This window comes from Nothoprocta perdicaria, unplaced genomic scaffold (assembly GCF_003342845.1).
Source record: "Nothoprocta perdicaria isolate Ctin4 unplaced genomic scaffold, notPer1 scaffold_64, whole genome shotgun sequence".
Classification (NCBI taxonomy): domain Eukaryota; kingdom Metazoa; phylum Chordata; class Aves; order Tinamiformes; family Tinamidae; genus Nothoprocta; species Nothoprocta perdicaria.
In genome coordinates this window covers 2,088,012-2,105,990 of record NW_020455910.1, presented here as the reverse complement: position 1 = coordinate 2,105,990, position 17,979 = coordinate 2,088,012, and the positions used below count along the sequence as shown (strand labels likewise).

Genomic DNA, 17,979 nt, shown 5'->3' with positions numbered 1-17,979 from the left:
ATGCCGCCCTGTGCTCTGAGTGTCCCTGCTGGAGCAGGGGGTTGGACTAGATGATCTCTAGAGGTCCCTTYCAACCCCRGCCATCCTGTTATTCTGTGATCTCCAYGCAGATATGGTGTTTGAAATAGTGTAGCAAATGCAGGAGGGAAGCCCAGAACAAAATAAGAGCATGAATATGAATACCTAAAAATCCTTCAAAACATGGACGTTTCACTTCAAAAATAACAGTATTTTATTATTTTGCATAGCTTATTTCAGCTGTTTAGTTCTACTTAATTAGAACTTTTGCTAGTTACTAAATTGTTTATACATATAAAATTTTTTCACCGCTTCTTACCTGCAATCAATGCAAGACAGTACATGTCATATATAAATGTGAGGGTCCAAAATGTTCCAACTTCAGACACAAGAATTTGTTAATTACTTTGAGCTCTTGTAACAAAATAGCTCTTACAACTTTGTATAAATATACAGTGTAGTATATACTTCAAATTTTCATCGATATCTTAGTCTGTTTTCCAAGTCTTCCATTCTCTTYGTCATTTCTTCCAGTAAGCAAAAGTTAAGGAAAGAGGTATCAAAAATAGTTATTAGCAAAGCAATCTGTCAGATGCCCATTAACAGTTTTCTGCCCACTCTGAATTTGAAGATGAARCTATTTCTAGACTCTCCATACTGCAGTATTTAGCTTTTTAGAAGGACTGGTCTTCAGAGCCATGTCCTGCAGTGTTCCAGCTTTTTGCGTTTCTCTGTCACTGACTGAATTGCTGCTTGATGCTGGAGAGGGTTGCTTAAGAAGTTAATCCTGGTTGTGAGTTTGTGGTCCATAAATTKGGTCCTATTTTTACTCTTTAGTACCTCTCCCTCTCTGACTTCCCGTTGTTTAATACCCTTATTTTCTTGTTCTGCTTTATTCAGCCGWGCTGGGAAGGCTGTGTGAAGCCAGCAGTGCCTCTGAGCAGGAATTTAGGACTGTGCCTTTTTGGAAAGGAAAACTGTTGGCTGTTCTCCCTCAATTTTAAGGGGAAGCTAAATGTTTATTGTAGCTAATTCTGTGCGGAAGCAGTCACTGTCACCTACAGAACTATCTGTAAGCTCTGAGCAGATGAAACAACGTGTGTAGCTCCATGGCTGCAGCAGCGATGGCTGCTGATCTCCAGGCCCATGGCGGTGCAGGCAGGTGCTGGGATGCTCTGGAACAGTGGTGCCCTGGCAGGGAGATGTGGAATAGAGTAAGTGAACACCAGGGCTCTGCTGGAAGGAGGAAGCTGCAGCGCTCCGGAGCTTCCCGGATTCCTGTCTGTGCACGGTGCCTGTGCCTGCTGTGGGAGGGGGAGGCTCCTCTTCCATTTACCCCAGAGCCACGGGAATGCTGCAGAGCTGGAGCTGGGAGAGCCTGAGGGGAAGCTGCGACCTGGCAACAAAATGTCTCTGATAATGAGACTACTCTTGCAGGACTCAGCTGCTGTACCCAAAWTTGCTCAGTCCTTTTTCTACTGGAATTTATAGCCCTCATTTGAACATTGTAAGGTGTTAAATAATAAAAAAGGGAGAGAACCTCATTGTACACGCATGTCTAATAGCAGTGAAGTCCTTCACTAGCAAATTAGCTAGTTGCAGGTCAGCRTATGTATGTAGTGCCTACAGTGAAGCTGCATTTTAAGAGCTGGAAGCTTTTTGTGCTCACTTCTTTCCTTCCCTTCCTTCACTGCTGCTTCTTGGTTTTCCTGTGTCTCTCAAAGATTCCAGCCACGTGATCCTTACACCTCTTTTYCATATATTCAGTAAATACATTTTAGTCCTGAGTTGATGAATGTTGGTTTCACTTGCTGCTCTTCTGGCCTGCTCATCTGAGGTGCTTCTCCTATGGAGGCCAAGGTACATTAAATACTCTCCTCAACATACCTCCAGCTTGTCATAGGACGAGATTTACCTGCATATGCTTGTAGTAGTGAAACCTTTTTGCCTACACCTGCTCTCGGACAAAACGTACTTGGAATTTGAATGCACTAGTTAAATGCTATGTTGAAGGCAAAACTGCAGAGGGCTCTGTAAGACTGGCTATGATAGACTCTTAACTCCACTGTTCTTGCCCAGGAAGCATCTAAGTTACTTAAATCACGGCGCCCTTCTGTGCAGAAAGTTAGCCCCTATTGATCTTATATGCCATTTTTACCAAGACTTGAATAGAAGATGTGAGTTGAAGAAGATACCCAGCTTTTATGAAGAAAATAAAGAGGATTTTGCTGCATGTTGCTTAATGCAAAATACTATGAAAAGCAGAATTGCCAATTTACTTTTTTCTTGTGAGACATCTGGAGGATGTTACAGGTATTTTTACCAGTTACAGCTACAGGTTAGTATAGGCTTCTGCACCGACTCCCTTAAACCCAAGTTCCTTTCCTTCAAAAAAGGCCCAAGTCAGCACTTAACCCTTTTTACTCTGCATATTTGATTCTGTGAAATCAGACCCCACGTCCTCTGAATGTGTCTCTAGACTTTGGAATGCTGTTTTAAATAGCTCACAGCATATGGTGCTGTGCCTAGCAGTTCAGGAGAAAAATATCTCCAGTATTCTGATGCAGTGGTTTCCTGTAGACAGTAAGTGCTGTTTTGATACTATCTCAAGAAGTAGAATAACCAAAACAGAGTAGTAGGCTTGAATTCTATCAATTGTTAAGGTCTTTGCTATCATTGAAGGTGTTTTGCTGTTAGGGTTAATTTGAAATTTAGATTCTTACTAATATTTTTGTCTCTTCTCTGAAGGAGAGGTGGATTTCACGTCCACCAGTTTTAACATTACGAAGTAGTTTGGCTCTTCATTAAAGCAGACAGGTCTGAACACATGGAGGCAGCTGAGATTTGATGAGTTATATTAGTAATTCCTCTTGGCCTGTTCCCATTTACAAGAAACAGTCTGAAAGGATATATCGCTGGGTGAGTTTTTTTACTTCTGTGGTTGCGTAGTTCTGGAATGTCACAAGGTTTTCACATTTGCACTGGTCTTTATCTTTTGCAGCTTTTGCTTAGAGAAAAAAAAAAAACACTTGAGCATACACTTAAAATACTGAATAAATCCAAACGGTGGGGAAGGGATGACAAGGATGTCTAAATGCAGAAGGGATTTAGTACAGCTTCCTGCTCTTGAAACAAGTCAGCATCCAAAGGAATGCTACGGGGAACACATTTTAAATACTGGGAAATAGTACACAACACTTTGTAGTGTGTATTCAAAGAGCAGTCTGGATTATCTAAACAAAGATAACCTGATTACCTGTTATTGTTGAGTAAGTGAGAATGTCTTCAAAAAGATACTTATGGTGTACTGCAAAATTGGGGCAGGCAAGGACATCTATGATGGCTACCGTGTCTGATTCAGGTCCTGTAGGAAACCCCCAAAAGATCTGGAAGTCAAATCTGCTTCACTTGCGATTACACAGTATTTTTCCCACTGCCATGCACTGAKTCTCCTTAAGGAGAGTGTAATCTCGCTGGTTGCAGTGAGGATCATTCATGGAGAGGACTAGTGCTAAAGAGGTGAAGTAACCAAGCTGTTAAATTGCGTATACAGTGAACACAGCCTAAGCTGTGGGTTGCAGAGCTGGAAGGGCRTTGTGAAAGTTTGTCAGTCACTTTAGTGCTGATGAAACAGAAGTGSTGGAAAGTTGAACATGCTTTGAAGCGGAGTGCTGCAATGCAAGTGTCCCCTTCAAGTAATTCATTTGGATGGTGTAACAAGGGAGCAAACAGCCATGCGTTCAGTGTAGCAACTCTCAGACATTGCTCTGTGTAAAGCAACTCGCTGAGCTCACTTGCAATGGAAAGGAGAAGGTTTCCTGGCTAGTGGAGGGACACAGACCTCGCTAGGGTTGTCTGCAGAAGAGGCAGCTTAGTGAGGAGCCGCGGGAGAGCTAACCTGAAGGGTCCGCATCGGTCTTGTGAAGTGTCCCAGATGGCGGCTGTGGCTGCGGAGCTGAACCTTGCAAAGCTGGCAGAAAAAAAATACCAAAGGGAATGAAATCATAAAAGCAGCAATACAAACTCTTTARTTCCCCAGAAATGGAGATGTTTCTTAACTAATTTTTTCTGTTGGTGCCTCTGTCATAAGATATTGGGAATGCCTCATACCTGTGCAGTCTGGAAAAGGCCCAGTGTCTGTGGAAGCTCCAGAACTCACCTTTCAGCTGAGGTTTTTGTAAGAATTCTTCCATAAGATAAACAACAGTGAAGAAATTTGAAGCTACGACAACCTACTTTGCTTTTAAGTAAAAATTTGTTATATGTTTTATTGTCATGTATCAGTTACATGGGGTGAACTGAATGAGAAGAAAACCTGTGTACAAAACAAAGTATTTTATTTGACTTCTGTTTTCTCCTTTCTAATGGARAATGTTGATCAGAATCTGTGTGTTTAGGTCAGTGCAATAGAATTTTTGTGGTGCACTGGAACAGCAAACAAAAATACAAGTTTCTCATTTGTGAATGAGCCTTTGTACTGCAGGAATTATTTTAGAATCCATGTAAGTGACGGAAATGTATTTCACAGGTAGRTGTAACCACCTGAATGAGTATTCTCAGTTTTTTCTTAAGAAGCACAGCTTTTGTTAAAAAAATATTGTTTTTAAAAAAATCCTTAAGTTTGTTTCTTAAGGGTTTCTTTTTAACAGAATGAACACTGCCTTCAGCTAGCTGTGGAGCTCGTAAGGGTTCAGAAAGCTAAAGAACATAAATTTAACAGCTGTGCRTCTTGATCCACRGTGCTAGAGGAACTGATGGAGCACSTAGGGCTCTCCCCACTTATTGACTCGGGGTTGCTTGCATTGAAAATGAAAACCTGAAGGAAAAGGGGTTGGTGCAAACTCTCCTGACGTGCCCTCAGGATGCAGCAGGAAGGTGGAAGATGCCTTTGGGCCTCATAGTTTTGTTACAGCTATTTGAAACTCTGATACCTTTGGTTTAGTGAACCTTGACAACAATACCTAGATGGCAAGAATATCTAGATGACCAAAGTGGCACGGGGACGGAGATGGGACRCTTGGTGTAGGGCCTAGAATGACCAAGYGTGAACAAGAAGAGGGAAAGAGCAGAGGTGACTGGTTTGGTAAGGACACCAGAAGTCAGAGGGATATGTCCAAATGCGGGAGTGAAAGCCAGCTCATGGGAGGAATGCTGAGATGATGAGAGAGTGTGAAGGGCAGAGAGGTGTGGGGTGAGACCATGGGGTAATGAAGAAGCTGAGTGACCGAGGAGTCAGGCATAAGAATGTGGAAGCAGAACGGTGAAATTCCAAATGTAGGAGGCAAGAGACAGGTAAGAAGAACCTATAGGAAGAGTTTGACCCAGAGTAACAAATTGATTTAGAAGTTGTTAACTAAAGGCTAATGGAGAAATTCCCTAGGAAGGGCAGGAGGGCTGAGATGGAAAGCCTGGACGAAGGGCTTACATAGACAAGGAAACTGGAATTCAAGTGTAAGGGACAGGAAACAAGGCTGATGTGTTGGCAGAGGTGACGCAGAAGGTTTCAGGCTTGGGATGGGTATTGGATCAGAACAGTCCTCTTCAGCTCTCAGAGTCTGGTTTGGAGAGATCAATGATCATTTAATAACTTCTATCGCAGCTGTGAAATATGAGTCAAATACAGATGAAGGCAGCTAACGCTAACACAGTCCTTGCCTGCAGTCAGTGCAGGCAGCAGAAATTCAAATCATGTCGGGGCACCATGTTAAGGTTGAATGGCTGTTTTTAGCTTTCTGCTTTGGAACAAACCCTAAACATGTTAGAAAAAGCCTATGTGAAAGTGAAGGACTTYGTCTTCCAAAGCAGTGGCTGCTTGTAGGTAGCAGTGATGTACACCTGCCTGCAGGTGGTTAGCTGAGTACTGCCATCTGACCACATCTGGGGTCTTGTGATTATAAAAATAAAGTGTTGCTATTTAATTAAAGGCTCCCATAATGTTTGGAGGCTCAGAAGARCGGAGAAGACACCATCTTAATGCATATTATGTTTGACCTTAGTGTAGTTTTTTAGTTCTTCCATTCAGATCAAAAATGAACGTTGAACAAGGCAATGGATGGACACTTCCTGACTGACTTCCTTTTAATAAGATGCAAAAGGGACTTTTTTTTTTTTTTTTTTTTTTTTTTTTTTTTTACTACTTTACTACTCTACCAAGCTGATATTTCCGTGCAAAATAAAAGGACAAAGTCTTATCCCCAGACATATTTAGGGGAGGCTCCTTTGCTTGGAGACATGCAGCCCGTGCCCAGCTGGGCCTGGGCACGAGGGGCTCCGGCAGTGGAGCCCATGGGCTGCTGCGGAGCGTCAGCGCTGCTCTCACAGGCCGGAGCCTCAGGAATCCTCAGCTCAGGACAAACACACGTGGAAGTCAAAATGAAACTAGTGTTGCGTAGAAGGGGGACMAAATTAGGATGACAAGATGACCCTGAGGCAGCAGTGTGCCCTGGTGGCCAAGAAGGCCAACGGGATCCTGGGGTGCATTAAGAAGAGCATCTCCAGCAGGTCAAGAGAGGTGATYRTCCCCCTATACACAGCCCTGGKGAGGCCACATCTGGAGACTGTGTCCAGTKCTGGGCTCCCCAGKACAAGAGGGATGTGGARCTGCTGRAGAGAGTCCAGCGCAGGGCTGCGAGGATGATCAGGGGCCTGGAACATCTGCCCTATGAGCAAAGGCTGAGGGAGCTGGGCCTGTTCAGCCTGGAGAAGAGRAGGCTGAGGGGGGACCTGATCAGTGTCTATAGATACCTCAAGGGAGGCAGTGAGGAGGAGGGGGCGGCCTCTTTTCAGTGGTGGMCAGCGATAGGACTAGAGGAAACGGCCACAARCTGAGGCACCARAAGTTCCACAGGAACTTAAGGAAACACTTCTTGACAGTGAGGGTGACAGAGCCCTGGAACAGGCTGCCCAAGGAGGATGTGGAGTCTCCTTCTTTGGAGATCTTTAAAACCCGCTTGGATGCTGCCCTGTGCTCTAGGTGACTGTGTGAGCAGTGGGGTTGGACTAGATGACCTCTGAGATCCCTTCCAACCTTAAGCATTCTATGATTCATTGATTCTATGAAATCTGCCTCGTTAGGAGAAGCTGAGCTTGCAACAAGGCTTGGAGGCCGAAGGCCCGGTGGAGCCGGATCCTGAGTGGTCCTGGAGTGTCCAGAGGAAGCAGCTAGGCCGGTTCAGAGCTCCGAGGTGTGAGGGAGGCATCCCTGGGGATGGAGAGGAGCAGGGGAGCCRGGAGGCCCCAGCTCTGCTGGCTGCTACCAGTGTGCTTGGAAACTGCCGCAGAGGGGCAGCATTTACTTATTTTTCATGTCACTGGTAATACATAAAAAGGAAAACGGTGGCCGCTAAAATCCCCCTGTGGGTAACTGAAAAATGTATTACCACCACTGACTGCTAATGAGTGAGAATTATTACACCAGTTGCCAGATAATTTGGGCTCTGGAATCCCCCCAGCTTCTAAAGTGATATGCTGTCTGCAGCAGATCATCTGTCTAATAGGAAGGCTAAGGAACAGGTTTGGATTCATATTACTGTAGCATTTTGTATTTCMAAGATGGGGGTAGAAAATTCTTAGGACTAAGTGAAACACAAGGGATATGCAATCTGTGAAACATTCTCAGGTTCTTTTTTTTTTTCCAGATTCTTCCTTGACATCTGCAGGAGGGAGAAGTACTCTGCTCATAAAAATAGAAACCTTTTTTTTTTAAATTAAATACTGAAATTCTAAAAATAAATAAATAAAAAAAAAGTGGAGAAATTTAAGCTATTCTGTACAATTCTAATGCCCACTGTTAATCAGTGCCATTTCTGAATTTTGCTGAGGTACCAATTTGAAAGTCCAAGTAACACTGAGTCCTGGGAGTACGTGAGCGGGAGGGACACGCTGTCTTCTCCCTGCTTGAACAGGGCTGAGCTGGGCTCATGTTCCCCTTCCCCTTGCAAAGCTTCAGCAGGGAATGGTTAGAGAGAGGCTGGCTGAGCTGCAGGGAGGACGGGCGCTCGCTGGAACACAGGCTCTGCGCTTGTGACACAGCCTCGAGCTTAGGCAGAGCTTTTGTAGTTTCAACTCCTAGTATATTTTAAAACATATTTCATTCACAGAAATGAATTCTGGTGTTTTGTAAGTGTGCACAGTAGCTCTTGATAATTCATTCTGTTCTACTTCAGTGTTTTGCCACTTCTTTTGAGCATTTGCTTATTCTCATGAAGGCATTAGAAATCACTGTCTTTTTTCACATTCCCACTGAACTAGATCATGCTGCTTTGGCTGGGTGGGGTTTAGAGCAGAGCTGACCTAACTGTACCAAAAAAAAAAGGGGGGGGGGGGAAGGACGGAATCATTTCTCCTCAAGTATTATTTTATGCAAACTTTGTAAAAACAAAGAAAAAGAAATTATTATGTGCCTTTTCTTGGATTTAGATTAAGATTATATATTCCTCATGCACTAAAGGGCAGAAATATTACCCTAAGTCACTTTCGTCTTGCAGTGTCTGTGACTAATACTACGAGAGAGGTCACAATGAATAAAACTAACTGTTCTTTCGGGCCCAGAAATTCAATGCATTCATTCTTCTTATTCTGTCTCAGTGAAATACTGCTACCTTCACAGATCTGGACTCTTAGCTTTTCACTTATCTCCTCCATGGCTGTGAAATCCTCAGCATAGAAAAGATGTGATGGCTCAGAAGCAATTTCCAGCAGTTCTTCCTCAATGGCTTTTCCTATTCCAACAGCATAGATAATTATACCTAGATTCAAAAGAAATTGCACATAATTATTACACTAGCAATTTAAAATCCTGTTTTTCTGTGAAAGGAAAACATGAGTATTAGACTTTCTATATCTAGAGTGAGGGATGTGCATGTGCTGTGTATCTCCCAAATAGTGTTTGAACAGGTTTAATGTGCTCTGCTTATTAACAGTTGTGTTAATAACACAGTTGTGTTAATAACACAGTTGTGTTAATAACACGCCTCTCACTTGACAATGTTTTTTTAAAAGCAGCAAATACAAAGTAGAGCAACCTTCACTATTCCATTTTGGAGCAGGTAACTGGAAATCTTTTATTCTGATGAATGCACGATGAACGTTTACATCAGTTCTGGCTTACAAAGTATCCACAACTGCTTTTGTGATTGCAGTATATTAGGAAAAAGTGCAAGAATTCCCTTCGTAATATAACAATTATGTCATAGTGACTGAAGCTCTTTTTTCAGGCTCAAGAGCAGAAGCTGACTTTTCAACTGGATGGTTTCACATAAGGCAGAGAGTGGGCAGGCTTGATAGCTCTCTATCATCACCAGATAATAGTGGCTGCACACTTACTGAATTGCAGTTTTAACCCTCTAACTGAAAAATATCTAAGCATTTTCCAAGTCTTTGGCATTTGGTTGAAACATCTCCTTGCTTTCCATTATGAATATGCCTGCCATTGCACTTACCTAGGAATGCAAAACATTTACCAGAAACTGATTCAGTTTGATGAATGGACCAGTCATGCCGAGGTCTGTTGCTTTTTAAAGACTTGGAGATATCAGTGACAAAACATTCAAGGCCAAATTCATATTCAGCAGTAGTACGTGGCCTAGAGTGCAATTACACGGGGGACGGACTTGGCTTGTAGCGTTACAAACACCAGGGAAAGCAGTCCAGAGCTGGGTTCCCTTCAGCAAGACAGCAAGGTTGGCTTCATTTCTTTCCTCCTCCAGTTCTGTAAATTTTCCATCTATGCTTCCAGATCTTTCTACTTAACCGTAAATCTTTGGTTTTGCTTTTAACCTTTTGAAGAACATTTTGTTGGTATTTCTTTGTGACAGCAAGCTCGTTAGCTCTGTTGCCTCCTATGCTCAAGCTTTGCACACTATTCCTTCTCACATCCTTATATATTCTCTGTTTTCTCCTTATAGAGAGATGTCAGTGCTGACCAGGGCAAATGGATAATAATGGATCAAACCATGATAGTTATGTAGAGCCAATAAAATAAAATAAAATAAAATATCTTCTACAGTCTGGCTACTTTCCCTGTGCTTCAGGCCATTATCCCAGGTTCTTAATAGAGTTCCTCATAAAATAGAAAATGTTCTGCAAAGACAAAAGGCTTCTTTATTTTCTTGGAGTATTTTGGAAACTTCTAATCAGCTCAGTTGAAGATTCTGATTTCTGGTACTGCTGTCCTAGCGGATGGATTTCTGCCCTAGAAATGTTTTATATTAAAAATCACCGGTTTTCAATTATATTTTGAGATGAGCTATCATTTGGCAAGGCACATAGAAAGATAGATAGCACTGCTGCTTATTTCTCGTATTATTCTGACCTTGGAGTGACATGCCTCAGAGCTAAGGCTTCTGTGAACAGCCAAGACCCAATGGTCTGCTGCAGTGGTCATTTACTACAGCACACCCACTGTACTACGACAAGCTCTCTCTTGATTAGCACATACTATAGCGTCTTATTTTTAACAATATTTGCCTCTATAAAGAATCAAAACCATCTCCAGTTACCRCTTTGTTTTGCTCTGGTAGCCCACTCAGTCACTTCATCTTGGGCTCGTCCGTCTGTGAACACGATGGAGACTCGAGGGACGCCAGCTGAAAAGGGTCTGGCTCCTTCTGCTTCTGTGAAGCTCCTCTCAAGCAGATGCTTCAGAGCCAGTCCTGTCATGGAGCCTCTCTCCATGTATTTCATTTGAGATACGGCTTTCTTCATGTCTTTGACTGAGCTGAACTGCCTTAATGTAAACTCTGTGCGGACTTCGGTGGAATACTGAAGCAAACCGACCCGAGCAGCCTTCGGTGAAACCTCAAGTGAATCCAAGACATCTGAGACAAATTGTTTTACAATTTCAAAATTGTTCTCTCCAAGGCTTTTGGACCCGTCAATCACAAACACCAGGTCAATGGGGCCTTCAGTGCATCCTGTAAAATAAGCAGCACAATTAGTGTGAGTCTCCAGCTGCCAAAGTCTGCAATGTTCCTATGAGGAAAGAGCTCCACAAAGCTGAAAACAGCAGCAAGATGGTCAGGGATTGTATGAACTCAGGGGTGTCTAGAATCCCTCGTTTCTGGCTCAGACAACTCACCAGCGTGTTTAAAGATGTTGTGTACAGTCTATATCAAAAGCCAAAAACATGCCAGTGACTATGACTTTAATAAAAGCATGGTTACAGCAGATGCTTAATGAGACCTATTGCTTTGTAGAATGCTGCAACACTTAAAAACACTGCATCAATCRGCAAGTTTTAAGAATAACTTAAGTAGGAAGAATTGTGTAACTGAAGAATATAGCTAGGATATAGAAATAGAGTTGCCATCATTTTTCTGCCAAGGATAGGCCAATATGCTATCTTTRCATTTATGTAGATATCCAGTATTGAAAGACATCTTAGTGTGTGATGTGAATCACTGGGGCTGCACTTCTACTGTATAAGTAGCAAAAAAGCAAAGGCAATAAAAGAAATGAGTAACTGAGTGTGAGCAGGGCGAAGGCCTAGGAATCATGTTTAGAATGGCAGGGAAGAGTGATGCAAAAGCCAAATATCTGGAGAGGGCTGGGAAGGGGTTAGATAGTCTGCTCTGCAGATTAGGATGAGGTTCAGGTCTGGGGACAAAATGCAGACAATGCACATGTCTTTTTTACTTAGGCCTTCAGGGGCAGTGAAACCACTAAAATACTGTATGTGAGAGTACGTGTTAGGAGGGTGACTAGCTGTCATAACTTGGATCAGAATTGTTTACATAGATTGCTTTGTCCATAACTTTCTTACAACCTTGTAATTTAGAAAGTTTGTGTATTGCTGGAAAAAAACCTTTGCTGTGTTACCCATGAAAGCTGGGAATGAATCCAGGAGACACTGGCAAATTTGGAGTACTCATAACGTTTGGTAAACAGACAGGCAAAAATACAAAGCAATCCAAAGGCACCCAGCACTCMTGATGAGGTTAGGGTATTTAGGGAATGGAGAGTGTCTTCTAATCTGCAAAGAAGCAAGTTCTGCCAGGTGCTGCCTCAGGATAGCGGGTGCCTCCACAAAGCACCACCAGCAAGTTTTGCGCAAGCATTCACAGCTCTACTTGAAGCAATGTCACTTAACCAAAACTTTTAGTAGTTTCCAGGGTGAATTTGCCAATTTCAAGATTTGAATCCTAATCTTTTTCAAAAAAAATTTAGTGTCAGCTTGTCCAGTCCAAACTAACTTTGATCTCTACTTACCTTTCATGGCTGTATAGTAAGAATGCTGTAAGCAGAATGCAAGAGATAACTGTGTGGCTCTGTTCAGTATTGTCCTGGATTTCACAGCAAGACCAACGAGATGTATAGAAAGCATGGTGCAAAGAAAGGATGAAGGAGCAGAGGGTTTTTTTTTTCACAAAGAAAGATGGATATGAAGCATTATAGTGCCCTTCCAAGYGTAGAAGGGGATTATTAAAAAGATGGTGATAAATCAGTTTTTCTCATGTGAATAGAAAAGGTAGCAAATGTCTTCATCTGCTTCAAATGTAAAAATAATTGGCTATTCCAAAAAAAGAAACCACACAGTAAAGTGAAATCATGAAGCAGACAAGCAGGTTACTTAGCACACTGATACCTTGACATTAGAAATATTTTGAAGCAGATTAYTTGAAACACCTATCAGAAATTATTTATATATATTTTATATATATACACACACTGTGATTCTTCCTCAAGTGAGATCACTCACTAGAGTGGTCTAGATCACTTCTTATGTTAACTGGAACCAGATCATTTCTTAAGACCCATGCAAATGCTCTATATCTTGGCCTCCTGTTACAGAAAACGGCGACGCTGCTTTGCCCTGGGGTTGGCAGAATCAYTAAAGGTCTGTGTGTTGCATTGGGTCTGCACTTAGCTAACTGGAAAGGTCTTTAGCTTTTCTTATCACTAAATGATTGCAGACTAAATCAATAGATCCTGCAGGTGGTTGTCTGCTGGGGGTAAATGTTGAAGATTTGGGATCATTGGATACATCCCAAGAGTGAAATCAAAAGATCTCCTTATCAAAGGAGATCTCTCATAAGTTCTTTCCACATTTCTTTCTGCTTTCACTGCAAAAGTTACCAACAAGTTTTGTTACTAAGTCAGAGCAAGGATAAGGAAGTTCAGTTACGAATCTTTGACTGTTCTTAGACAATAACTTCATTTTAGAACCACTGCCCAAGAATTTATTTCTGCAGACATGTGAGGAAAAAATGTGTCACACCTACTGAGGTGATGGAAATGCAATGGATATGAATAACAGAACCTGTGTTTTTTTAATTAAGATTGAGATCAGCCATGAGCATGTTACCATTCTTCTAGTAATAAAAATCTCCTCAAGTAAAGCACCAATTTTGTTGAATAATAGATTTTATTGAGTTCCAGTAAAAAAAAAAAAAAAAAAAAAAAAAAAAAAAAAAAAAGGAAAGAAAAAGTGTTTCTTCCCCAAGAATTCATGGTGATAGGATGAACTGGAAAGAGATCTATGTAAGACATTTTAGAAGATAAGAAAGCAGATTTAATCATATTTTAAAATGAAGCATAAAAAGCTTCACACTGTAGGAACCTGATTAAAGTCCACATTCCTTGATAATAAGACTTTACTCTAGCCTTTTYACTGATATTTGGAAAGAATTCTTATTGAACCTCATAATATTGCAGAACAACTATTCCAATGTATTAGTTTTTGTTTACCAAAGCATAAAGTAAAATAGTTCAAGGCATTTCCTCACATAAGCTGTGGGATTTCACAGATGACACCAGTTTTGAAGTGAGGCATTCCGAGGTCAAGGAATTTTAAAAATCAAAGAAACAAATACTTTACAAATAAAATCTACTTACTTTTGCAGGTTTTCTTATCCTCTTTTAGTACATATCCCTCCTGGCATTTACAAATGTATGAATCATCATTATTAACACAAACATGTTCACAGCCATGGGCAACTGATTTGCAGACATCTTTACCTAGGAATAATTGAAGCATTAATGGAGTATTCTAGTTTAAACATTTATAAATTCAAACGCTATAAACATGGCATTTGAGAAGTGTATGAGAAAGAAATTGAATATCTTTGTTCTTTTATATAGTGTTGCCAGAGCAGAGAGACTGATAGTTACACTCAGTTACTTACTACGACACGTTTTTCCATCTTGTCGCAGGACAAAGCCCTCACGGCACTGACAGCTGTAGGAACTGTTATTATTAACACACACATGTTCACAGCCATGGTCAATGGATTTRCACAGGTCTTTATCTGAGAAGTGGAAAGAGAATTTCCTTATAGATTGTTTTCAAAAGCAAAACACGGACAAGCTTTGAGACTGTTATCTTTTGTGTGTGTGTGTGTGACTGAAAACACATATTCCCCATAAAAGTTCAATCTACTCACTCCTGCAGGTTTTCCCGTCTTGCCTCAAAATAAATCCCTCATGGCACTGGCAAGTGTATGAATCACCAGCTGGAATACAGACATGCTCGCAACCATGGTTGAATGTTTTGCAGATATTTTTACCTGGAAATAATGAAAACGATATTTAGCATAGTTGGTTATGAAAATAACTCCCACAAACTGTAAACATTATAGCAATAATCTTCCACAAAAGATCTCATTTCCATGAAGTTAAATCTATGCTAAAGACACAAATAACATACTGCTGTCACATAATGTGTTTTACTAAAAGATCACAAAGTAGAAAGCATATAGTAATGATTAAACAACTTACTTCTACAAGTTTTCCTATCTTCTCTCAGTATGAATTCATCATGGCACTTACAGATGTAGGAATCATCAGTATTCACACAAATATGTTCACAGCCATGGTCAACTGAGTTGCAGACATCTTTATCTGAGAAGAGTGGATAGAATTTGTTAGGTGGGACATTTTAGGGARTGATAATGTCTTTTATTAACCAGCTTGAATAGCTGAGAAAGAAAGCAGATGAACGTACAGATGTGCAAGCATTTACAGCTTCCACAACACGTAACAAGTCTCATATAAAAACATACTCTTTTTTAACAGACCAGGCTACTCACATCTACACRTCTTCCCGTCTTCCCTCAGCATAAAATCCTCATGACATCTGCAGATGTAGGAATCAGCAGTATTCACACAAATGTGCTCACAGCCATGGTCAACTGAGTTGCAGACATCTTTATCTGAGAAGAGTGGAAAGAGTTACTTAGGTGAGGCATTTTAGGGAGTGATGATCTATTTTATAAATCAGCTTGAATAGTTAAAACAATGGTGAATGTACAGATGTGGAAGCTCTCACAGCTTCACATTTAACAAGCCTAGTATAAAAACATACTCTTTTATTAATAATCAGGTTACTCACATCTACATGTCCTGCCATCTTCCCTTAGTACAAATTCCTCATGACACTTGCAGATGTAGGAATCATCAGTATTAACACAAACGTGTTCACAGCCATGGCTSATTGAATTGCAAACATCTTTGACTGCAAACAAAAGAGTTGGCAGTCAAAACACATCAGCAGAGAGACCCTGATTATATGTGCAGCTAATCAAATTAAGCTCTCATGCTACTTACTTTTGCAGGTTTTCCCATCTCCTCTCAGTAGGAATCCATCATGGCATTTGCAGATATATGAATCATCAGTATTAACACAAACATGCTCACACCCATGGCTGACTGATTTGCAGAGATCTTTATCTGAGGGCAGAGGACAGTTTTTGATGCTCAATACATCTCTACAATTCCATGCACTACAGATAAAAAGTATGCCAATAAATACCCAGCTACTTACTTTTGCATGTTTTTCCATCTTCTCTTAGCAGGAAACCCTCCTGACACTTACAAACAAACGAATCACCAGCATTAACACAGGCATGTTCACAGCCATGGTTGACTGATCTGCAAATATCCTTGCCTGAGAATAAGCAGATAATGTTATATGTTGTTTGCTAGTTAAACATTTTATTAACTGCAAAGACAGCAGGGTTAATCCCATGGACAAAGAAAGATGGGGGCTGCAAACAGAGGCAAATTCCTGGCGAGTTAAATGATGGTTTAGCTTATATGGAACATGAGTTCATCACCATCTGAACTGAAGGAACCACATTTGGTTTAGATGGTCTCCCACTGACAATAACTCACTTTAGGATCAGCCTGACTAGTCTAAGGCATTATGTTAATACGGGTATTAGAAGGTGAAAGTATAATAATATATAGCACAGTCATTTAGAACAAATTCATGGTTATAAAAGCAAAATGAAGCAAAACAGCACTGGACATAAAACAAGCAAATTCATTAAGACTCTTAGATCAATGCCAAGGATATATAAAAAAGCAAGGAAAGGAACTACTCCATTAAGAGGATAAATAAAATCTAWCTGCTTTGTTGAAAATTGATGGTATGTTTGAGTGCAATGTCAAAACCAATTGATTACAACCTATTTAAGGATAGCAGAGTACGAAGTTAGATAAAATTASATAAAATGTAGGAGGAAGTGGAGTTGTCTATCAAAATTACCAGTTTCTTTATGTCATTTGTCACTGTTTTACATTTACACAACATAAAAGGAAGTATTTGCAGTTGCTAATGGAGAAATACACACAACTGTGTGTGCCACTGACTGCCAAGTTTGTACTGGCTCTTGAGCAAAATACCTAATTAAGAGGTGTAGGGAAGAAAAACTAATATTTTGACAAGAACTTCAGTCTGTGGCATATTACCTGAAGGTCTCATGTTGATGACTGGCTCATAGAAAAGTTCCTAAAAATACTACAGAGGACAATTTTCTTACTCAGCAAGCATTACATTCAAGACATCAAAAATCTAAACTATACCCCATTCTAACAGACAAAAAATGAAATCATTATGTAATTAAAAAAGAATATAAGTTAATACACAACCATAATTCAGACACAGTTATTGTTGACAGAAAAAGTCAAATCCAAACCAGAAACATACACGGATATTACTTAAAAAGTAACATAGCTGAAAGCAGATATGACCTGAAGCATTTTGGGCTGGGAAGAGAAATAATTTTTAAAAAGTAATGATGATTGTACCATTCAAGGCTATTTTATCAGTTATTCTCCCTAACCCTAATGCTACATTTTAGAAAGTGAAATTGAAAACAACTATAAAAATATGATTTGAATATAATGAATGATAGAAAAAAACCACAATATTTATTACAAATTAAAATATTAGGAATTGGAAATGCTGACCTACTGAGGTAAAGGATAAGGGAAATGCATTGCCAACAAATTCAAGGATAGCACAAGTGAATTATTTCAAGGAACTTGGAACAAAAATATTCTAACAATATATGTTTAATTAGTAGATAGAGATGGCACAATTGCCAGTATTAATGCAGAAAATGTAAAAATACTTAGTATATTCAGATCTGAATTTGTGATGCTTCTGATCCCACTGAAATGAAGTTACATTATCTGAGAAGTAGGCCACGTAAGACCTGCTGAAGGCACACATTTTAAAAGTAGCAATTCCAGGTAACTTGGAGGCAAAAGCTGTAAAAAAGTTGGCTTAAGAACTCTTTGGATGCTTAGTGTTACTCTTCAGAAACTCCTAGACCTCAGGGAAAACTCCAAAAAACTGCGGAATTTTGATCTGCAGGGCATATAAATGCATGCACACACACAAACTGCCGATGTACCAGTGTTTGAAAAGGGCAATTAGTTCATTATAAGCCTGTCAATTTGACACTCATGTCAAAATTAATAATTAAATAATGGTATAGATAACGTGCAACTTGATTTAGAGAACATTAAAGAAAGAAGATTAGTATCAATCAACTTGACATTATGGAAAAAAGAGATCTTGGAAGACTAAATCAGTGTCTTTTTTAGTTGATTATGACCGATTCATAAAGTTTAAGCCACTCACATAATGGAGACTTCAGTAAGTCATTCAGTAAGGTATTGATTTTGATGATACAAACAGACTACATTAAATGGGTTAACACTGGCTAAGGAGGT

At 40.2% G+C, this 17,979-nt stretch overlaps 1 protein-coding gene across 1 annotated transcript in view; it reads right to left on the bottom strand.

Annotated features, from left to right (window-relative positions):
- Positions 1–222: 222 nt before the first annotated feature.
- MATN2 (matrilin 2) overlaps positions 223–17,979 on the bottom strand; it is a 62,802-nt gene continuing 45,045 nt past the window's right edge. The window contains exons 14-27 of the mRNA XM_026050045.1: positions 15,779–15,901; positions 15,562–15,684; positions 15,347–15,469; positions 15,045–15,167; positions 14,734–14,856; positions 14,400–14,522; positions 14,142–14,264; positions 13,852–13,974; positions 10,518–10,931; positions 8,619–8,765; positions 3,917–3,988; positions 3,275–3,382; positions 2,930–3,025; positions 223–551 (exon numbers count right to left, since the gene is read on the bottom strand). Coding sequence (XP_025905830.1) covers positions 496–551; positions 2,930–3,025; positions 3,275–3,382; positions 3,917–3,988; positions 8,619–8,765; positions 10,518–10,931; positions 13,852–13,974; positions 14,142–14,264; positions 14,400–14,522; positions 14,734–14,856; positions 15,045–15,167; positions 15,347–15,469; positions 15,562–15,684; positions 15,779–15,901 — 1,877 coding nt within the window. The 3' untranslated portion in view covers positions 223–495. The remainder of the gene's footprint in view (positions 552–2,929; positions 3,026–3,274; positions 3,383–3,916; positions 3,989–8,618; positions 8,766–10,517; positions 10,932–13,851; positions 13,975–14,141; positions 14,265–14,399; positions 14,523–14,733; positions 14,857–15,044; positions 15,168–15,346; positions 15,470–15,561; positions 15,685–15,778; positions 15,902–17,979) is intronic.